At 44.4% G+C, this 18,457-nt stretch overlaps 2 protein-coding genes across 4 annotated transcripts; both read right to left on the minus strand.

Annotated features, from left to right (window-relative positions):
- Positions 1 to 12: 12 nt before the first annotated feature.
- On the minus strand, positions 13 to 3,113 carry LOC4347441 (beta-glucosidase 30-like). Of its 2 annotated transcripts, none has more exons than NM_001403853.1 (9): positions 2,934 to 3,113; positions 2,727 to 2,793; positions 2,578 to 2,636; positions 2,407 to 2,482; positions 2,203 to 2,280; positions 2,042 to 2,129; positions 945 to 1,566; positions 751 to 819; positions 13 to 580 (listed from the first exon to the last, which is right to left on the minus strand). In NM_001403853.1, the coding sequence occupies exons 1-9, from the start codon at positions 3,069 to 3,071 to the stop codon at positions 467 to 469; spliced, it is 1,311 nt and encodes a 436-aa protein (NP_001390782.1). In that variant the 5' UTR covers positions 3,072 to 3,113; the 3' UTR covers positions 13 to 466. The 2 variants fall into 2 exon arrangements, with proteins under 2 accessions (NP_001390782.1, NP_001390780.1); NM_001403851.1 differs by having other exon boundaries at positions 751 to 853.
- A 9,847-nt stretch (positions 3,114 to 12,960) lies between these two features.
- Positions 12,961 to 16,396, minus strand: LOC9266075 (squamosa promoter-binding-like protein 17). Of its 2 annotated transcripts, none has more exons than XM_015755476.3 (3): positions 15,987 to 16,396; positions 13,992 to 14,128; positions 12,961 to 13,905 (listed from the first exon to the last, which is right to left on the minus strand). In XM_015755476.3, exons 1-3 carry the CDS (start codon positions 16,343 to 16,345, stop codon positions 13,223 to 13,225), a joined length of 1,179 nt encoding a protein of 392 aa, XP_015610962.1. In that variant the 5' UTR covers positions 16,346 to 16,396; the 3' UTR covers positions 12,961 to 13,222. The 2 variants fall into 2 exon arrangements, with proteins under 2 accessions (XP_015610962.1, XP_015610961.1); XM_015755475.3 differs by having other exon boundaries at positions 12,961 to 13,908.
- Between the last annotated feature and the right edge of the window lie 2,061 nt (positions 16,397 to 18,457).

Below are 18,457 nucleotides of genomic sequence, written 5' to 3' on the forward strand. Positions count from 1 at the left end.
AGGAGGGTTCAGTTGATCTCATCAATGACGATATTAATTAAGCCTGAACCAGCCCAACACTGCTCGACAGGGAGCATTATTGTTTCTTCTTATTATTGTCCGGCTCAATGGGATCAGCCAGCAATGATGCACAGGTACTGAGGTACACATTCAATAGTAATGCAGCATAATTCATCACGCCATCATATCGGTCATCACCACTGATGCACAAATCACAAATTAACCAGCTGAAAGCTAGACTGACGAAACACAAATCTGGTGGCCAGCCGATCGATCTCGTGATCAATCCGAAATTTTGTGGGGCTGGATCAGTGCCTCTTGAGGAAGTCTTCGATCCAGTAGCTGGACTCCTTGCGGTAGCGCTTGAGCGTCTTGCGGTCGACGTAGATGAGGCCGAACCTGTCAAGGTAGCCGTCACCCCACTCAAAGCAGTCCATGAATGTCCACGTGAAGTAGCCCTTCACGTTCACCCCATTCTTGATGGCGTGGTTGACGAACTGCAGGTGCTTTGAGTGGAACTCGATCCTGTGTCCATCCTTGAGCGCCTCTGGCAGTGTGCTGTTGTTACCCTCATCGATGCCTGTACACATTGCACACAAATTTTACGCCTTTCGATGTTCGCGAACGATTTAGTATATATACATGTTAATTGAGTTAATTGAGGATATGGTTCTTTTCGATCAACCTATATTTAAGTTTAATTTTGGATGAATTTTGTAGGACCAGTGTTGAAAGATTATATGTTCTTACCGTTTTCTGTAACATAGATGGTCGGGTTGTTGTATCTCCTCTTGGTGTAGAGGAGGAGCTCACGGAGACCTGGAGGGTAGTTGAAGAAGATCGGTGTAAATTCCTAGACATGACAAGGATTCGCGTACGTTGAATTCCTCAGTAAAATGGATGGATCGATGTGGGTATATGTGTACACGTAGTCACGTACGCACCTGTGGACCGATGGGTTTGCCATTACGGAAGCCGGTGGTGTTGGCGCGGTTGTCGAGGTCGTAGGATAGCTCGTTGGAGTTAGGCGGCGGTATACTCTTAGCGTAGTAGGTGGTGTAGTAATTAACTCCGATGAAGTCGTAGGAGCCCTTCACCATCGCCGACTGTTCAGGCGTGAACTCTGGCAGCCGATTGCCGAGCCAACCTCTCATGGTGCCTGGGTAGTCACCATGCACGATAGGGTCCATGAACCACCCATAGATGAAGTCTAGGCTCCGTTGCACAGCGCCACGGTCAGCGTCGGAGTTGTCGTACGGCACGAACCAGTGGGTGACCACCACCATGCCGATCTGTCCCTTCTGTGTTGGCTGGTACTTGGTGCGGTAAAGCTGGACAGCGGCAGCGTGGGAGAGGTGGATGTGGTGTGCCACGAGGTAGGGCTCGCGACTGGAGTCACCGACGCCGCATGACTTGGAAACATATGAAGAGCATCGTCCCGGCGCAAACACGCCCTTGCCGTAGCCGTAGGCGCTATATGTGAATGGCTCATTAAATGTGGTCCAGTACTTGACACGGTCGCCGAACTCGCGAAAGCACACCTCCGCGAAGTCCACGTATTCTTTCCTGCACATGTTGAGCAAGGGTGTTTTAAAGTGGTATTTTCTAATATTAAAATCAATTGAAAGATAGTTTATATTTTTCTAATATAATGGGTCATATCTATTTATAATATTATCTCTAATGATGGTATAATAATAATATTACCTATTTATAATATCATCTCAACTATTGATATATAATAATAATATTTTCTATTAGTATTAGAACTAAATGAAAATCAACGGTTGAGATCACTTGTATTGGTGGTGATAATACTGATAGTAAGAATAGTAAAATACTATCAGTAGATACTATCATCCTTGAGAATGTATCGTGAGGTGCTATATTTTCTAGCGTAAAATTTGGTATCTCAAGGTATTTTCTTAAGGACCATAAAATTTCTCTAAATAGTATTGTAAAATCACTCGGGAATTAAAGGTTTTTTCTCGAGAGATTGCAAGAATGTTTGTGAAAGTACAGTAAGCAAGAAAGAACTTACACTATGTCTTCACTGAGGAATCCTCCGTATTTGCTTTCCAGAGCCAAGGGGGTGTCCCAGTGGAAGATAGTGACAAATGGGATCATCCCTATGTGATACAGAAATGTTGTCAAAATTAGTTCATATTTTTTTGCGTTTTTGGAATAAAAGTTAGTGATCACCTTTTGCTATGACATCATTGATCAAGCTGTTGTAGAAAGCAACCCCTTCTTTGTTTATTCCTCCACTCAAGGATCCATCTGCAGTAATTACAATTTGCACGCAGTGGCTATGTGATTAACATCAAGCTTTGGAACTCACATGTCTGCGTTTATATTGTGTTTCGCAAAACAAAAAAAAAAAGGGGAGAAAATTTTGAGACTCACTTGGCAGGATCCTGGTCCACGCAATGGAGAACCGGAAAGCATCCATGTTCATGTCCTTCAGGAGGCTCACATCCTCCTGAAATTTGATCGGATTTGTCAAAACATGACCCGTTTCAGAGAATTCAGACACTCGATGTTAATCATCGTCAGTCAGTCAAAATGGAAGGTCACCTTGTATCGGTGATAGAAGTCATTTGCCACATCGCCGTTATCATTGTTTAAAATTTTACCTGCAGTCATATGGATTGTTAATTTCTGTCTGTCAGATAAACCGGAAGAATTAATTACAAGCTTTGTGATGCACTTCCTCACGAATTAACCTGGAATGTGAGTGAAGTTGTCCCAGACGCTAGGACCTTTGCCCCCTTCTTTGTAGGCGCCCTCATACTGCAAGTAATCAAAACCAATCCCAGGATAAACTGATGAGTATCCAGCTACAAATTACATCACTATATAACATAAACATGGCTAGTTGAGCAGTGACACAACTGATATTGAGCTTCAGAATTCCAACATGTCATATGTACCTGATAAGCTGCTGAACCTGTGCCGAAGATGAAGTCCTTGGGGAAGCTGTACCGGGTAAACTTGGCGTAAACGCCATTGCAGAACAGAGCTCCCAAGAACAAGGTGAAGAGGAGTCGCCTTCCCATTCTGATCCCCATTCCAGCGAGAGATGGGGTTCAGAATGAGCTAGCTGAATTGCCTCCAGTAGCTGCAGCTCTAACGGGTATTTATAGAGTGATGAACGGGAGGGGTAGTAGTGGAGTACTCCCGATGTTTAGGACAGCGACACGGTCTTCAAAACACAACTTTAACTCTTTATTTCTATAAAAATATTTATTGAAAAGTGATATATGTATACTTTTATGAAAGTATTTTTCAAGACAAATACATTCATATAATTTTTACATTTTCAAACTCAAGAAATTAAGAGCTATTTATGATTTATATTTTCAAGGTTTGACTTAAACATTATACTAAACGACTCCTTTAGTATGGAGGGAGTACTAAGGACCATACTGCGTGCTGGCAGGAGACACTCCATCAATTCAGTGTAGTGTTTTCTCTGCAGACATGGTAAGCTGGCGTAATTAGGATCTCACTTCATCACAATAGCGATCGATGAGGAAGAAGATGGAACAGGCGCTGCCGAAATCCACACGAGGAATTGTTTATTAAACACATGAGGCGCGTGCTAACATGTCTCTATCTAATATAAATTCTACTGAATAATGCAATAAGGGCATGAACTTACAAAATGCTCCCTTTTTTTCTCAAAACACAATTCAAACATAGAAGCATATACATCAGACCGACATGTATTGAGATTGACGAAATCACCATGGTCATATCATTATCGATGTGTGTGTCGCCTACCACTATGACTTGAACCCGAGTTGACTGGTTCCAAAAAAAAAAGTCTAATAAGTTAAACTACACTTAATTTGTGGTGCGTGTAAACCAAGACCATACAACACATCTAGGATGGGAATGGGGCTTGTTTCCCGATTCTCCACGGGAAATTCTCCATTAGAGATGAGGATGAAAGAATGGAGATGGTTACGAGTAATCAAATGGAGGAAAACACGTCCGTGTTGGGTCTGGCGGTGGCGGGACGGGGATGATCCTCCATCCCCCCGTTCCTGTGGAGATACAATTAACAGGCATAGGAGTCTAAATCCAATGCAAATCCTATATATCTATAAAGTTCATCCCACTAAATATAGTTAATGATATTTCTCTTTTCTCTCGTTAAGTCACATGGTCTCAATTATTTCTAATTCTTAAATGATTGATCTACGGTTTAAATTATCTCTATTTTTTTAAAAAACAAAAACAATGAAATTGTTGACGGCAATGCTCTAGAGTTAGTACATAGGTGATGTATAGGTGATGTATTGTACATGCTAAGTAGGTGGATAAATTAAATGGTAGAATATTGTAATTGTTTAATATGACGAGATAAGTTGAGCAGCTATATTTTAAGGCAAAGTTAAATACTAGAAGTAGTTATATTTTCAAACACGGAAAGAGTAGTACTATATATATTTCCTACTTACTCGGTTTTAAATATAACTAGAATTCAAAAATTATTTTACAATATAATGATTTATTCATCTATTCTCACATTTTAGTTGATCAGAACCATATTTTATTTAATTTCTTCTTATACTTTGTTTTGAATTTTTTCCCATTTAATTCTACATATTCTCTTAATATCTATGACTAATTTCGAAGGTTGTTATATTTTAAAACAGAATAAGTAGGATTGTAGTATAATTTGATTCAGTATTACTTTGTTACAATTCTCAATACCTTTGCACCAGAAAAACACTTTAATTTATTTTATCGATTACTGAAAATACCTCAAATCAAACGATACATTTTTTTCTTTCAATTAAACGGTAGCATAGCCGTGCACAATCACGTGGAAATTAGCACTTAAGAGGAGCCAACGTTTGCTCTCAAGGACTAAAAACTACCACGTGAATTGGGAAAGAAAAAAAAAGATAGAAAATTTCTGCACTGTTATCTGAAATTTAAGCTTAGCACCTAGCAGAAGACATGATATTCGTATTTATCTATTACATCACTAAAACAAAGGCTAAAATGAGCCCCATGTTTATACTCAGGAAGCTGTCAATTACGACCTTATTTAAATGGTTCCTATATATTTGCGCTGCTGACTTTATCCAGTTAGTTTGTAATTTTGACCACTATTTGCTTTACTAGGATATAATGATAATATCTTAAAAAGTAATATACCTAAACGATTTTTATGCTTTCAAACTAAATATATTATTAGAAAGCTTCAAAGTTTTAAGAGTTTAACCGAATAAAAATAAATTATATATTTAACAACGGAGGGAGTGCTGTAGTCACCAAAAATCTAAACTGTTAATTGTGTATAGCAGTATAAGTTGTATTAGAGTATTGTTATAACCGTATTATAAACCCAAATGTGTTTTAATAAATAAAAAATATAGGACTTGTCTATCAAACATAATTGTATTGATCTCTATTGCTCGATAAACATCGTGGTCGAAAATTTATTATCTATTGCCAGATAAACATCAAGTCGGATTTGTATTGATCTCTTAATTGTCCTCCTGAAGAATGCCCTCTACCTAATCCGGTTGTCCATCAGAAACTGATACTCTGAACTCATATTTGTCGAAACCATCGATCGTTAGCGTATTTTCGGCAATAATTAATTGGCTAGCTCATTGCAACGTGGAAACTGTAAAGTACCAATGCAGTAACTGTTGCACTGAAATATAAGGGATATTTGATTTGGATATCATAGAGGTGGAGGTTCAGATGTGCACTTCAGAGACCGACTGATGTATATATGCAACTACGGAATTACTTTTTTTTTTAAGAGAAGGGTTTTTTTTTTACCCGGTCTTTATATCCAACCGGATATATGCAGTATTTTTTTAGCATTTTTTTAAAATATGAACTTAGCCTATAGAACAGGGAACTAGCCCTCAAATAACCCAATCTAAAATTCGCTCCTATGGAGATTTGAACTCAGGACCTTAGGGTGCTACTCAGGTCACTGCAACCACTAGGCTACATGCACTTTCACACTACGAAATTACTTAAGGGTTAAGGCACCACTAGGCTACATGCACTTTCACACTACGAAATTACTTAAGGGTTAAGGCTGTGTTTGTTCCAAGTACAAGCATGAGAAAAACCCGTCGTTTTTAACACGTGTGTTGAGTTGTGATTTGAATTCATTTACACATAATAAAAGACAGCTTCTGCCGGAGCAAAGCGGAGGCCCGTAGATGCCCGATGTGTTCTTTACAAAAAAAATCCTATATAAAAATTGTTTTAAAAATCATATTGATTATTTTTAAATTTAAAATAATTCATACTAAGTTATTAATCATATGTTAATTATCCACCTCATTTTACCTATCTTAATCTTCTTCTTTCCCCTCCGTTCAAACTAATCTATCTAAAATATATCGAATGTTGTATAACTACACACTACATGCAAAGGACCACAAATTGCATTTCTGTTCAACATACTACGTTTTTTTCCCTAAAAAAGAGAAGGGGACCAAATTGTTTTGCTTTTAGAGCCTGCTGGTTTTGTAAGTTGCATTAATCCTGATTTTTGGAGTTCATTTTATAATTGTTGCATGTTTTTTTAGTCGTTTTCATCGCTCGGTCTTGACTTTTGGATCACTATTAACGACCAAATTTGGCAATATCAGCATCGGAAAAGGAGATTAGATCAAGGTGGAGTCGAAGGCGAAGATTGATCCGAGAATAGAGCAAGAATCGGCTGAAGTCCAGATCGGCTACGATTAAGATCGGCTGGGTCTAAGTCGGACTAAGTGAGCCGATGTAGCCGATTCTAACAGTATAATTTGGTGTTTGACATTGGGTTGAATTGAGGTGCTTCAAGATGATTGCCGCACATGGATAGAGTCTTGAGAAGGCAATTGTATCTATTAATTAGGATGTTTTATGTAACTTCCTTAGAGATATGTTTGGGCAAAAGTCTGCCGCAAAGACTTATGGTATCTTAGAGTTTGTTAGAGATAGTGGTCGTGTCCGGTATGGACATATCTTATAATTCTCGGGTATAAATAGACCCCGAGCCCTATGTAATTTTGAACACACACGTTCAATACAATCTCGGCGCATCGCCACCTTTTTGCTTTAGTTTTGTTTCGACGAGTTCTTGCTTTCGGGTTGAGCTGCATCGGTTTCGATCTTCAACAAGAGGTAAAACTTGTTATGACGACTTGTGTTCTCGTGATTAGCGCTTCCATCTTTATGACACTCTAATCTTGTCTATATAATTCGTCAAGTTATCATATATCTTACATAATCCTTGGCAATATCGTCATCTAATCTATAATCGGCTAACATCTGTTAATAGAAGGCAGCCGATTAGGTTAAATAGCGACGTTGTCCTAGATCATATAAGATATCTACCACTTTATGAAACGCCCAACGGCTTGATTGTCTAAATATTGTTCTTCTTTTCATACTTAATGCTGCATCAGTTGAGTTTGATCTATTAAGTCGTGCTTAGAATATCAATCTCTAGCCTGTTCTCTGGTTGCCGATTAGGGTAGTATCGGAGTTTCAGCCGATCTTATCTGATTTAACCATATTCGATCTATATGCTTCAATGACATGTTAAATCCGCCCTTTATGTCAGGATCTTATTGCATTTAAGTATATTAAGCTTTTGTTTGGTATATTATATTTGTTTTGATATCTTTATATAAAGTAGTATCGGAGTATTAGCCGATACATGCTAGATCTATCTGATCGGCTATGCTATAAACATATATAATCCTGTTATTAATATATATTTCGATCTAAGTGATTTATACTGTCTCGGCATGGTGACCGATCCATCCCAATCACTTGATTTAAGTATATATTAATATAAGAACTATATATCGTTAATATCTACAGCCGATCGAATAGATTTAGCTCCTTACTATCTATTTATAACCGCCGATCGATTCATATATGACATCGGCTTAAAGATAAATGATATGCCATCAGCACCTAGCCGATCGGCTATCATTTATAGATTTAACCACGAATTCTTTGTCTCTATTTCTTGTTGATTACAGGATCAAATCAACTGGCACGCTCGTACATTTGAAGGCGAGCTTTGGACCTACACTGGAGTTAAGCAGATCTCCCAGGCCTCATGTTTTCTGTCAACAATCACCTATAATATAAGTGTACTAGTACTAACCCAAAATTAATTTTTATTGCATCGATCATGTATCTTCCGTGTATAAGCAATGGTCATGAGGAATTCCTATCAAATGGGCCTAATTTCTCCCTTCCAAAAGTCAACTCAAGTACAGAATATTTTTTGAATAGCTAAGTACTACTACATCACTTATATTTAATGAATCACTTATATTAATTTGATGGTCTCTACCATGATTATATTCCTTTGATCATTCTTTAACCTTGCTCTGATTGCTTTGATGCCTTGACTTCAGATTCTAAGAACCTAACCAAATCCAGCCATTGACTAATTTAGGAGCAAAACAGCATAAACTCTAGTGATCAAAGATGACTAGATGAGGACCTCAAATGACGTATAAACTCTAGTGCCTGGATGGTTGATTTTCGGCCCGAAACCAATGTAATCTTCCGGGTTTATTGAGCCCAACTACGAAAATTCTACTGCCTTCTTTTTAAAGTATATATGACGCTATTTTTCGTATAACATTTAACCATTTATTTTATGTAAAAATTTAATATAAATATATAAAAGAATAAGTTAAAATTATATTTTATTTAAAGATAAAACAAATCACAACAAAATAAATGATGCTTATTTTCTTGTAAGATGCATGATAAAACGTTATGTCAAAAAATCAACGATACCGCACATTTAAAATGGAAGGAGTAATACAGTATTTTCTCCGCACGAGTACTATCTCGATCCTGCCTCCCAGTCCCTAGCATTGATCCGCTCAACCAGTCTCTGTTCATCGTCAATGTCCTTGGCTAGTGCTCTTTCGGCGTCGATCCGCGCGGCCAGTCAATGGCGAGCAAGAGCCAGCAAACAATTCATCTTCCTCAAGGAGGTCAAGAATTCCCTCTTTCCCCTCCGATTATCTCCCTCTGTTACCGTTCAAACAACCTTGCAAGCAGATAGGAAAACATGTGTAATGGTTTTACAGGGGAAAAGAAATACAAATTTCCCAAGCAAGGCTCTTAGTATTAAGCAGTAACCATGCGCTGTCACACCATCCTATTACCTCCATCCCATAATTAAAAGGATTTTGTGTGTGTATCTCACACATGGACCCTATGATTTTTATTATTTTTCAGATTGAATTGCCACATAAGCATCACATTAATGACACGTGGGATAAAGACTTTCAAAGGAGCCACTTCAACCAAAACCAGAGAAAATATTATAAATCTCGTTTGCACTGATTTTATAAGTTTGAGGATACGTTGTATCTGGTTATGTGGTCTCGGGATGCATTTCGGACTCAACAAAAAATGGGGGACCTAGTGAACTTGTTCTTATTGAGTAGGAATAAGTTCATCTGAGGTCCCTTAATTTTACGCAAATCCGATTTTCATCCTTAAACCCTAAAACCAGATATAACCGGTCCCTAAACTATCAAAACCGGTGTAAATGAGATCCCTCGGCGGTTTTGAAGGCGGTTTTGGCTGACGTGGCGTCTACGTGGCTGGTGGCTGGTTTGACTAGGTCTCCGTCCCACATGATATTGACGTGGCGCTTACGTGGCAATTATATCTAAAAAAATAATAAAAACCATGGGCCCACCTGTCAGCTAAAAATAATAATTTTAAAATAGCGTGGCCCACGTGGGCCCCACATGTCATTCCCTCTCCCCTCTCAGCTCTCCCTCTTCCTCATCAAGCCATCTCCTCGCGCCGCGGCACCGCCTCACAGCCGGCAGGAGCATGCCGACGAAGCGGAGAAGCGGCGGCGGCGGCGGCGGCAGGCCGCGGGGTCGGTGCCTACTCCCGCGCCGCCACATCATGTTAGATGCTGCACAGCGGTGAGGAGGAGAGGCGGAGTTCGAGCTCAGTACAGCGAGGATTAGTGTACAGATCGAGCTAAACAGCCAACAGGATTAGTGGCAGGCACCAACAAGCAGTTGCTGCTGCTGCTGCTCGAGACATGCATGAGCTCGTGTTCACTACAGTGAGGCCGGCCATCTGCAAGACTGCAACCATGTCAGATTTGGCACGGAGACGAAAAACACACATGTTAGTGACCCAAGTTGTTGTCGTCGTCCATGCTCGCCAAGGCCGCCGCCATTGCCGCCGGTGTCAATGACTGCCCGACTGACCGTCTGTCTTCAACTCGTTCTTCTCGTTGGCAGAGAGAGAAGCTGGGAGAGAGGGGGACAGAGGAGGAGGTACAGCCGCATCACCTCGCTGATGGTCGCGTGCAGCCGTGCAGGTAGTGCATCCGCTTCAGCTCGTCGTATCCGTCGCAGTCGCCGTCTTCTCCGGCGTCGGCGCGGCGAGCGTCCGCGTGCCGCGACACCTCCTCGTGCACGCGACGCTCGCAGCGCGGGTTCGCGGCGAGGAGCCACAAGAGCCACGTCAGCGCGGGTGCTCGTGCTCGTCCTCCCCGCGACGGAGGCGCTCCTCCGACGCCACGTCGGCGGGAGAGGAGGGAGCGGCGCGCGGAGATGTCGGCGGTAGAGGAGGGAGCGGCCCCTCCTCACCTGCTTCCTCTCCAACCTCCTCATCATCCCCGGCCGCCGCCTCCTCCCTTCCTAGTTCCTCCGGGCTCCGGCCCCCTCATCTTGAGCCTCGTCCTCCTGCTCTTCCCTTCGCCGGACGCCGTCGACCTCGCTTCCTGGTGCCGATACACGCCTCCGCCCGCGCGAGCCAACCCGACGCTGCTACTCCTCGATGGGACATGGAAGCATGCCAAGGAGATGCAGGCCGCCAGCCTCCCGTTTTTGTCCTCCTTCGTCTCGTCCCCGTGTCATTGCTCGTCTACTGCGATGTCGGCGCCGGCGGGGTCGAGGTGGTGGAGGATGACGACGGTGGTGGAGGCGGGTTGCGGCGGAGGGCGTGCGCTGCGCCCTCTCTGTTGCGCCTGAGAGAGGAGATGGGGAGAGAGGAGGAAGAAGGGGAGGGGAGTGAGATTGACATGTGGGGCCCACGTAGGCCCCACCATTTTTTATTAATTCATGTGTGAAACTGACATGTGGGTCTCACGGGTTTATTATTTTTCTTAGATCGAATTGCCACATAAGCGCCACGTCAAATGAAGAACGAGTCAAATTAGCCACGTAGGCGCCATGTCAGTCAAAACCACCATCCAAACCGCTAAGGGACCTCATACGTGCTGGTTTTGACAGCTGAGGGAGTCGTTGTATCTGGTTTTTCGGTTGGAGGATGAAAATCGGATTCGTTGACAAGTTAAGGGACCTATGATAAACTTATTCCTATTGAGTATGACAAGCTTACCACCAATCGCATTGTCGATTCCCTACAGCCCACTAACCTGGCCCAAGGTGATGGAGGAATTGAGGCCTAACTTTGCCGGCCCACCCAACACATGCCTCTAGTTGAACACGGCCTACAAATAATCTAGCCCAACCAAAACGTAGATCCAAGCCCAGATCCACCTGCAGTACAATGCCTGCCACAATGTACAAACTATTGTACAAAGCAAACAGTCAGCTACTTGTATTCCTAGTTGGCACATTGCCGTAGGTTTTTCACCTCAACTAAACCATCTTAAAACAAGCAATGCAATTCACAGTAACAAAATAATTACACTTCAACGCAACATGTCGATAGATCAATGAACAATGGTCAGCTCACGCTGTGCACGTAAAACTCCACCGCAAAACCATCAACGAGACTTCTCTGACGCAGATCGCTGAAATGTATTCCCTCCGTTCTATTAAAAACTACTAACTACTCCAGTAACATACATCTGTACAGATTCATATTACTATAATGTGTTACATTTTATTCTAGATTCGTTTTTTATGAAACGGAGGGATTATGTCCGTCAGTAGTATGGTTTATACGTCAGTAAGTCAGAGAATCGCTGCTACATGTTGTAGCCTTGGTGACACGGTTGCCACCCTTGCTGCCGCCTCGTCGCCGCGGGGGGAGCCATCACCAGCGCCGCCGCCGCCGCCAAATCCACGCGCTCGCCGCAGCAGCCGCAGCGAACGCACTGTTCGCCCGAGACGTTGGTGGATTCCACCACGGGCACGACGCAGAAGTTGGACCCGCACCGCGCGCACGCGCCGCGCACCTGCGCGGCCAGCGCCGACTGCACCCGGCGGCACCGCGCGTCGTCGTGGTGGCAACCCCCGCGCGCGCGCAGCTCCACGTACTCCGCGGCGCGGCGCAGGTGCTCCGCCGCGCGTCGGCGGCGCGCCATGGCGGCCGACACGGGCGCCAGCCCCAGCGCCTCGCGGATCTCATCCACGGTGGCGTCGATGCCGTGCCGGAGCGGCGTCGCGTCCACCCCGGTCCACGGCGCCCACGACGAGCCCTCGCCGCCCGCGTCTTCGTTGCCACCGCGCCGGGGCGGCGTCGCGTCCACCCCGGACAACGGCGTCCACGTCGAGCCCTCGCCGGCCGTGTCGCCGTTGCCACCGCGCCGGGGCGGCGTCGCGTCCGCCCCGGACCACGGCGTCCACGTCGAGCCCTCGCTGCCCCTGTCGCCGTTGCCACCGCGCCGGGGCGGCGCCGCGTCCACTCCGGACCACGGCGTCCACGTCGAGCCCTCGCCGCCCGTGTCGCCGTTGCCACCGCCACCGCCACCGCCACCGCCGGAATCCATCGTCGTGTGATGGCGAGTTGCGTCTCACACGGAGTAAACGGAGACTCACGATGGTACATATCGCGCCGCGCCACGAGGTGTTCGACACGGGACCGAGGCGTGTGTCCGTGTCGGAGAAGGATTCTCAACCAGAGGAAGGAGACCAAGAGTCCCAAGACAGGCCCCGATTACCTTTCTCGTAATGTTTTCCAGTACGTACCGATTTCAAAAACCAATTTAAGATGAATCCGAGATTAAAATAGGTCAAGTAAAACACATCAATTCTCCCAGTTTATGGAGTTCTACAGGTAGTGGATCTCTTCGGGTGTTTTGAATTCATGGACACATCAGGCTCAACGAGAGGAAATTACTGGCCTAATCAGTTACGAATTCCCTCTCCATCCTGAAAACCTAAATGGCAATGTTAAGGAGCACAAAACTAGGCTGCCCAATGTTCCATGTCTCTTGGCATGAAGGCGCAGTGACGGTGGGGAAGAAGATGATCAATGGTCTCTACAGAGACCAGTTCATGGCATTGGTGGAGTGGCTGAAGGCGCCGCTGCCGGAGCCATGCTCGGCTTCCGGCCGGTTGGACGGGGCACCTCCCTGCAGTGCGAGCTCGAGCTCGCCGGAGAAATGGCCGTGGTGGACAGAGCCCGGAGGGACCTCGTTCAGCACAACCCCGTGCGGTGGCGGCAGGTGCACGTTCCTGGCGCCGTCATGGCCCCGGCTGGAGCTGTTCCAGCCGGGGCTCGCCGCCATGTAGTTGCTTGCCATGACCGAGGGCGACACCGGGTTGTTGCCGCCTCCGAAGGCGCTGGCCGTTGACGACATTGGCGGGGACCGGTTGTGGCTGCTGGTGCTTTGGGTAGTATCCCATGGCTGAGTTGACAGAAGAGAGAGAGCACAGCTGGAGTCGGTGGCGACTCCCGCGAGACATCCACCTGAGGTGAGCTCAAAGGCTGGGTGGTGGAGCATTGGTGCCCCAGCCGCTGAGCCACCATGGCTGCTGAACGCATGGTGATCACTGTATCCCGCAACTGCGCTGCGGTGAGGATGGAGTTCATGGCCCCCTTGCCACTGGATTGAACCGGACATGCGATCGCTGGGCTGAATAGCAGGCCACGCATCCCTCACACTGCTTGGAACCCTTGGGTATGAGAAATCTACCACAAAGCTTCTGGACCTGCCTGGCTCTTCTGAAACAAAAGTTGCAGGGGCAACAAGTCAATACACTCATCTGAAGTTCAGAGTAACAGGACAAACATGAGCCACATTTTACCATGAAAGGATGCAGCAAGCCGGCCATAGCGAGAAGAAAGAGGTCCAGGTGTCGGCTTCCTCCGGCGTTCATTGTGACCTGCAAGGCGTCTGCGGCAGCTTTTTTTTTCTTGATCAAATTCAGGTAATTGGTGGAACCTGTGATTTGAAGTGGCCAAAATATTAGTGAATTACCACAAGCGTAGTGACACTGCAGGATATAATTGAATACAAGGAGTTTTCCTAATGAAGAATGTCATGCTATAAAAAATACTCTACACTGACAATGAAAAGCAATAATCAATTTAACTCAATAAAAAAAAAGCACGCTGAAGAGCATTTTTGGTGGGGCTATTGCTTATTGTAGTGACCTTACTTTAGAAAATTGCAAGCACATGAAAAGTAGGAGTGCCAACTCTGTAATCAAGAATCAGCTACCCCTGCTGCTTATCTTAATACGGAGCGTGCATCAGATAAATAAATCAAACCACATGCCATGTGAAAAGCTGCGTCGATGCAAGCATAACAACTTTTTTTTAATCCTAGACTAATGTGTATTTGTTCTAAGTAGCAACACTAACCAAAGACACGCCTTTCATGATTAGATACACATACACCACGACCGGGAAAATAAAAAGGTTACCTAACCATGTGGACAGAGCACCTGCAATCATTCCCATAGTACTTTAGCACAAACAAAGGCTTTAGTTAGTACATCAAATAGTCAAGAGATGTTTTATCTACGGCAGAGCAGATTTATAAATAACACAACAGTCAGAACCTTCTATTTTCCGGTAATGCATATGTCCACAACTCCACAAGCCACCAACTATGAAATAGTATGCATTTTTTCCAAACAAATTGTTGGATGCAATATAGCAGATGATGTTATTTCATTTTGATATTTTAGATTATGTAGCATAAGCATAAGTGTTTGTGTTCTAGTATCTACTATACAAAATGAAAACATATAGGACAAAATTAGAGTAAGTATATGGGATTTCTGATGAACCAAATGAGAATTATTGGTTAGCATGATTGACCAACTTCGTTATTGCTGGGCATGTTCAAAGGTAGAACCCATATAGTCTTTTAAATAATACATGTTTATTCAGAGACTATGTCCTTACAACTGTTGAGATCGACAACAAAGACTTTATTTAAACAATGCATTCATAAAAACAAAATTATTACTATTATTTCCTTGTTAAAACCCTCATGCAGAAAAGTTTCCATTCTATAGAGGTTAAGAGTCGTTGCTAAGCGGTTGTTTAATCGAAGCTACCATGTTTGCATCTCCTTGCTTCTCTCTCATCCATGTCAGCAAACATTCCTAATTAGCAAGGTTTTGTAGTTACTATTTCATCCGATTTGTTTTCCACCTCAATTTCTCTGCTGCCCTACTTCCATTTTAGGGCATTAAATAGTGCATAGTAGTACAGTGTAGTACCTTACTACTACCCCATATATACTTCATATCCTACCACATTCCACATACTACTAGAATAGAAAAAAAGGAGATCTAGACTTACTATATGTGTGCTCCTCAGACAAGATATTCTGGATGGACACTTTTATGTCCCTTACTATTCTAGTCAGGTTCCACATGTCCTAAATTTCACATTGATCGCTACTACTATCAAACCCAGCAGCAGTACACTACACACAGGGCATGAAAATCTCTCAATCTGGCCAGGGACAAAACGGCAAAATTTAATTTGCCTGAAATCCAACGTTGCTGCTACGTTTTTGCAAGTTGCAGAGGTTGTTTCTTTTTTCTTGTCCTAAAATCAGAGCTTGCTGAGGTAGCCAAATCTAGTGGGGAGTTTTTTTGAATTTTGGCAGGAACCGTTTGAAAGTTGGGCGAATCACACGGTGGATTGGTGAGTGTCTGTCACACTCACGCGCTCACAGGTGGAACAGTAGAGCAGCAGAGGAAGCAGGGGCAATGGCTGGACGACGGCGACGAGGAGGAGGAAGAAGAAGAAGATTTTGGTTTTGGTTTTTGGTTTTTTACCTGCTGCACTGTTGGCAGAAGCGCTGCTCGAGGCCGGCGACGACGACGATGGGCTCCTTGGCGTGCATGTAGCACACCTTGTGGCGGCAGTAGTACGGCTTGACGCCGCTCAGATCCACGCCGCAACCCTCCACCTGGCACCTCGGCGGCAGCGGCGGCGGGGGCGCCGCCGCCGCCGCCACGCCCTTCCCCTTCTTGCCGCCTCCGCCCGACGACGTCGACGACGACTCCACCGCCGCCGCCGACGCCGACGCCGCCGCGTCCTGCTCGAAGTAGATCTTCTTGCCGAACTTGAGCCCGTGGACATCGTCACCACCACCTCCACCTCCGCCGCCGCCGCCGCTGCCGCCGGTCGCCATTGCGGCAGGCGGTGGTCGGTCCCTTCCTCCTCCTGCTAGCTGCCTAGCCTCTCTCTCTCTCTCTCTCTCTCTTCTTTTTATTGCCGCTCCCTCACTCTCTCTCTCTCTAGCTAGCGAGCGTGCGCGTGTGAGTGAAAAGGAAGGCGAGCTGAGCTGAGCTGAGGAGGCGACAACAGTGGTGGCACACCCCTCTTTTAAAAGGAGTAGTAAAATAAAAGCTCAGCTGCTGCTGCTGCTGCTTGTGTGTGTGTGTGAGTGTGACGCACTAGTGCACTACTACTACTACCGCTTCACACTCCCAGATGCTACTGCTAGTACTACTACTCCGAGTAGCTACCACCTTCAAAGCTCAAAGCTGCCTACTAGTGGTAGTAGGAGGAGGAGGAGGAGTAGCGGTTTAACTCGTGTGTTGCGGGGTTTCTGGGGGTGAAAGTGAAACTTGGGTTGGCGGCTCCACCCCATATATAGGCGCCACAGGCCGGTGTGGAACAGCGGCGCGCGCATGCTCTCGTGGAAATTTTGTGCCGTGTCGGGGGCTCGGCCGCGGCGGTGTCGCCGATGGGGGAATCTCGCGTATCGACTATACTCTTACTTCTAAGAGCAAGGACAATAGCAGTCTATAAGCCAGCTGTAAACATATTTTAAGAAGATAAATGAAGAGAGAGAAAAGCAGCGGGCTACAGATTTCTAGTCAGCTATAACACAGAATTTAAGACGCAGTGTGTATGACAGATGAGACCAGGTATTAATTTTGTAGTATGTAACTATTGTATGAGGCTTCCATCCAATGGTCCAATAAACCAAAAAATAAGCCAAATTTTGAATTTTCAAACTTAATTTTGAAATATTTTCAACGTAATTTTTTTTCAACATTGGCTTTTAAGTTACAAAGAACACATATATAAAAGTTTTACCTACAAATTTATTTTTATTCCCTAATAAGCCGTTTTGGCTTATTAGAAAAAAAAAGTCAACCGATGGAGGCATGAATGAGCTATTAGATTGACTATAGATAAATTGGAGCTAGTAGTTGGCTATACTATTAAACTTGCTCTAATTAGTACTCCCTCCGTCCCGTAATATAAGAGATTTTAATATTTTATTTACACTGTTTGATCACTCGTCTTATTAAAAAATTTATGCAGATATAAAAAAAGTTATACATAAAATACTTTAGATAATAAAGTAAATTATAAAAAATAAATAATAATTTTAAAATTTTTAAATAAAATAGATGGTTAAAAATATTAAAATCTGGGAGGGAGTACTGCGGTAGAGGAGACGGCAGAGAACAGGAGCACGGCCACGGCCACGGCCACGGGCGAGAGCGAGTGACAAGAGCAGCAGCAAGCACAGAGGCCAGCAGTACGCTGTGCATCCCGCTGCCGCGCTGGACGGACGCTGGGCCACAGTAGCTGACGACTCACATCGATGTGACGATGGAGCCAACCCGCTCCTGCCTCCGCTCCCGCTACGTCCACACCAGCAGCTGCAGCTGCAGCTACATTGGGCGCGGGACGACGAAGGTGGGGGCGCGCGTCGATGGCGATTGGTGGTGGAACGGGCGGTTCCGGGCTATTGGGGAGACGTGCTTCATCACAGGTTGGAAGGGGGGAAGAACCGAACAAGGGTTGGGCGTGTAAAAAAGGTGGCTCTTTTCCGGAGGTTTCCACTCAGGTTGGTTTTGATTCAGTGGCTGCTTTTTAGCGTCCTTTCTTTCTTTTTAGCACAGGTACGAACCATAGGTTATTCGAGGAAGATATGAGTTGTTCTATGTACTACTACATATCAGAGAAAGATCTAAACGGTATCATAATTAGGTGGATTTATATCGTTTGTTGTATATGTTTGTCGCTATTAACGTCCGGAGAAAAATCATAATTTTATATCAACTTTCAAAAATAATTATTCTTAGAAAATTATCAAGAAAGTATAGAATTATGTCACCATAAAACAACGTGATAATCCAAACAATGCTAGCATATAACCCATTAATCGAGAGTACTTGATAAATGTAGTGCTAGGTATACGTGGTTTGCTTCAAAGCACTAGAGATGTGTTAGTGGATTTGTAGAAGCATGTTTTTCCTAGTGCCTACAATTACGCACATGT

The sequence above is a fragment of the Oryza sativa genome, chromosome 9 (assembly GCF_034140825.1).
Source record: "Oryza sativa Japonica Group chromosome 9, ASM3414082v1".
Taxonomy (NCBI): domain Eukaryota; kingdom Viridiplantae; phylum Streptophyta; class Magnoliopsida; order Poales; family Poaceae; genus Oryza; species Oryza sativa.

Coding starts and splice junctions, on each gene's coding strand:
- LOC4347441 (NM_001403851.1), bottom strand. CDS start 3,071: ATGGGGATCAGAATGGGAAGGCGACTCCTCTTCACCTTGTTCTTGGGA. Junction 2,130..2,202: donor CAATGATGTCATAGCAAAAG/GTGATCACTAAC, acceptor TGTATCACATAG/GGATGATCCCATTTGTCACT. Junction 1,567..2,041: donor TTCCTCAGTGAAGACATAGT/GTAAGTTCTTTC, acceptor CAACATGTGCAG/GAAAGAATACGTGGACTTCG.
- LOC9266075 (XM_015755475.3), bottom strand. CDS start 16,345: ATGGCGACCGGCGGCAGCGGCGGCGGCGGCGGAGGTGGAGGTGGTGGT. Junction 14,129..15,986: donor TTCTGCCAACAGTGCAGCAG/GTAAAAAACCAA, acceptor TTCAAATCACAG/GTTCCACCAATTACCTGAAT. Junction 13,909..13,991: donor GCTTGCTGCATCCTTTCATG/GTAAAATGTGGC, acceptor CTTTTGTTTCAG/AAGAGCCAGGCAGGTCCAGA.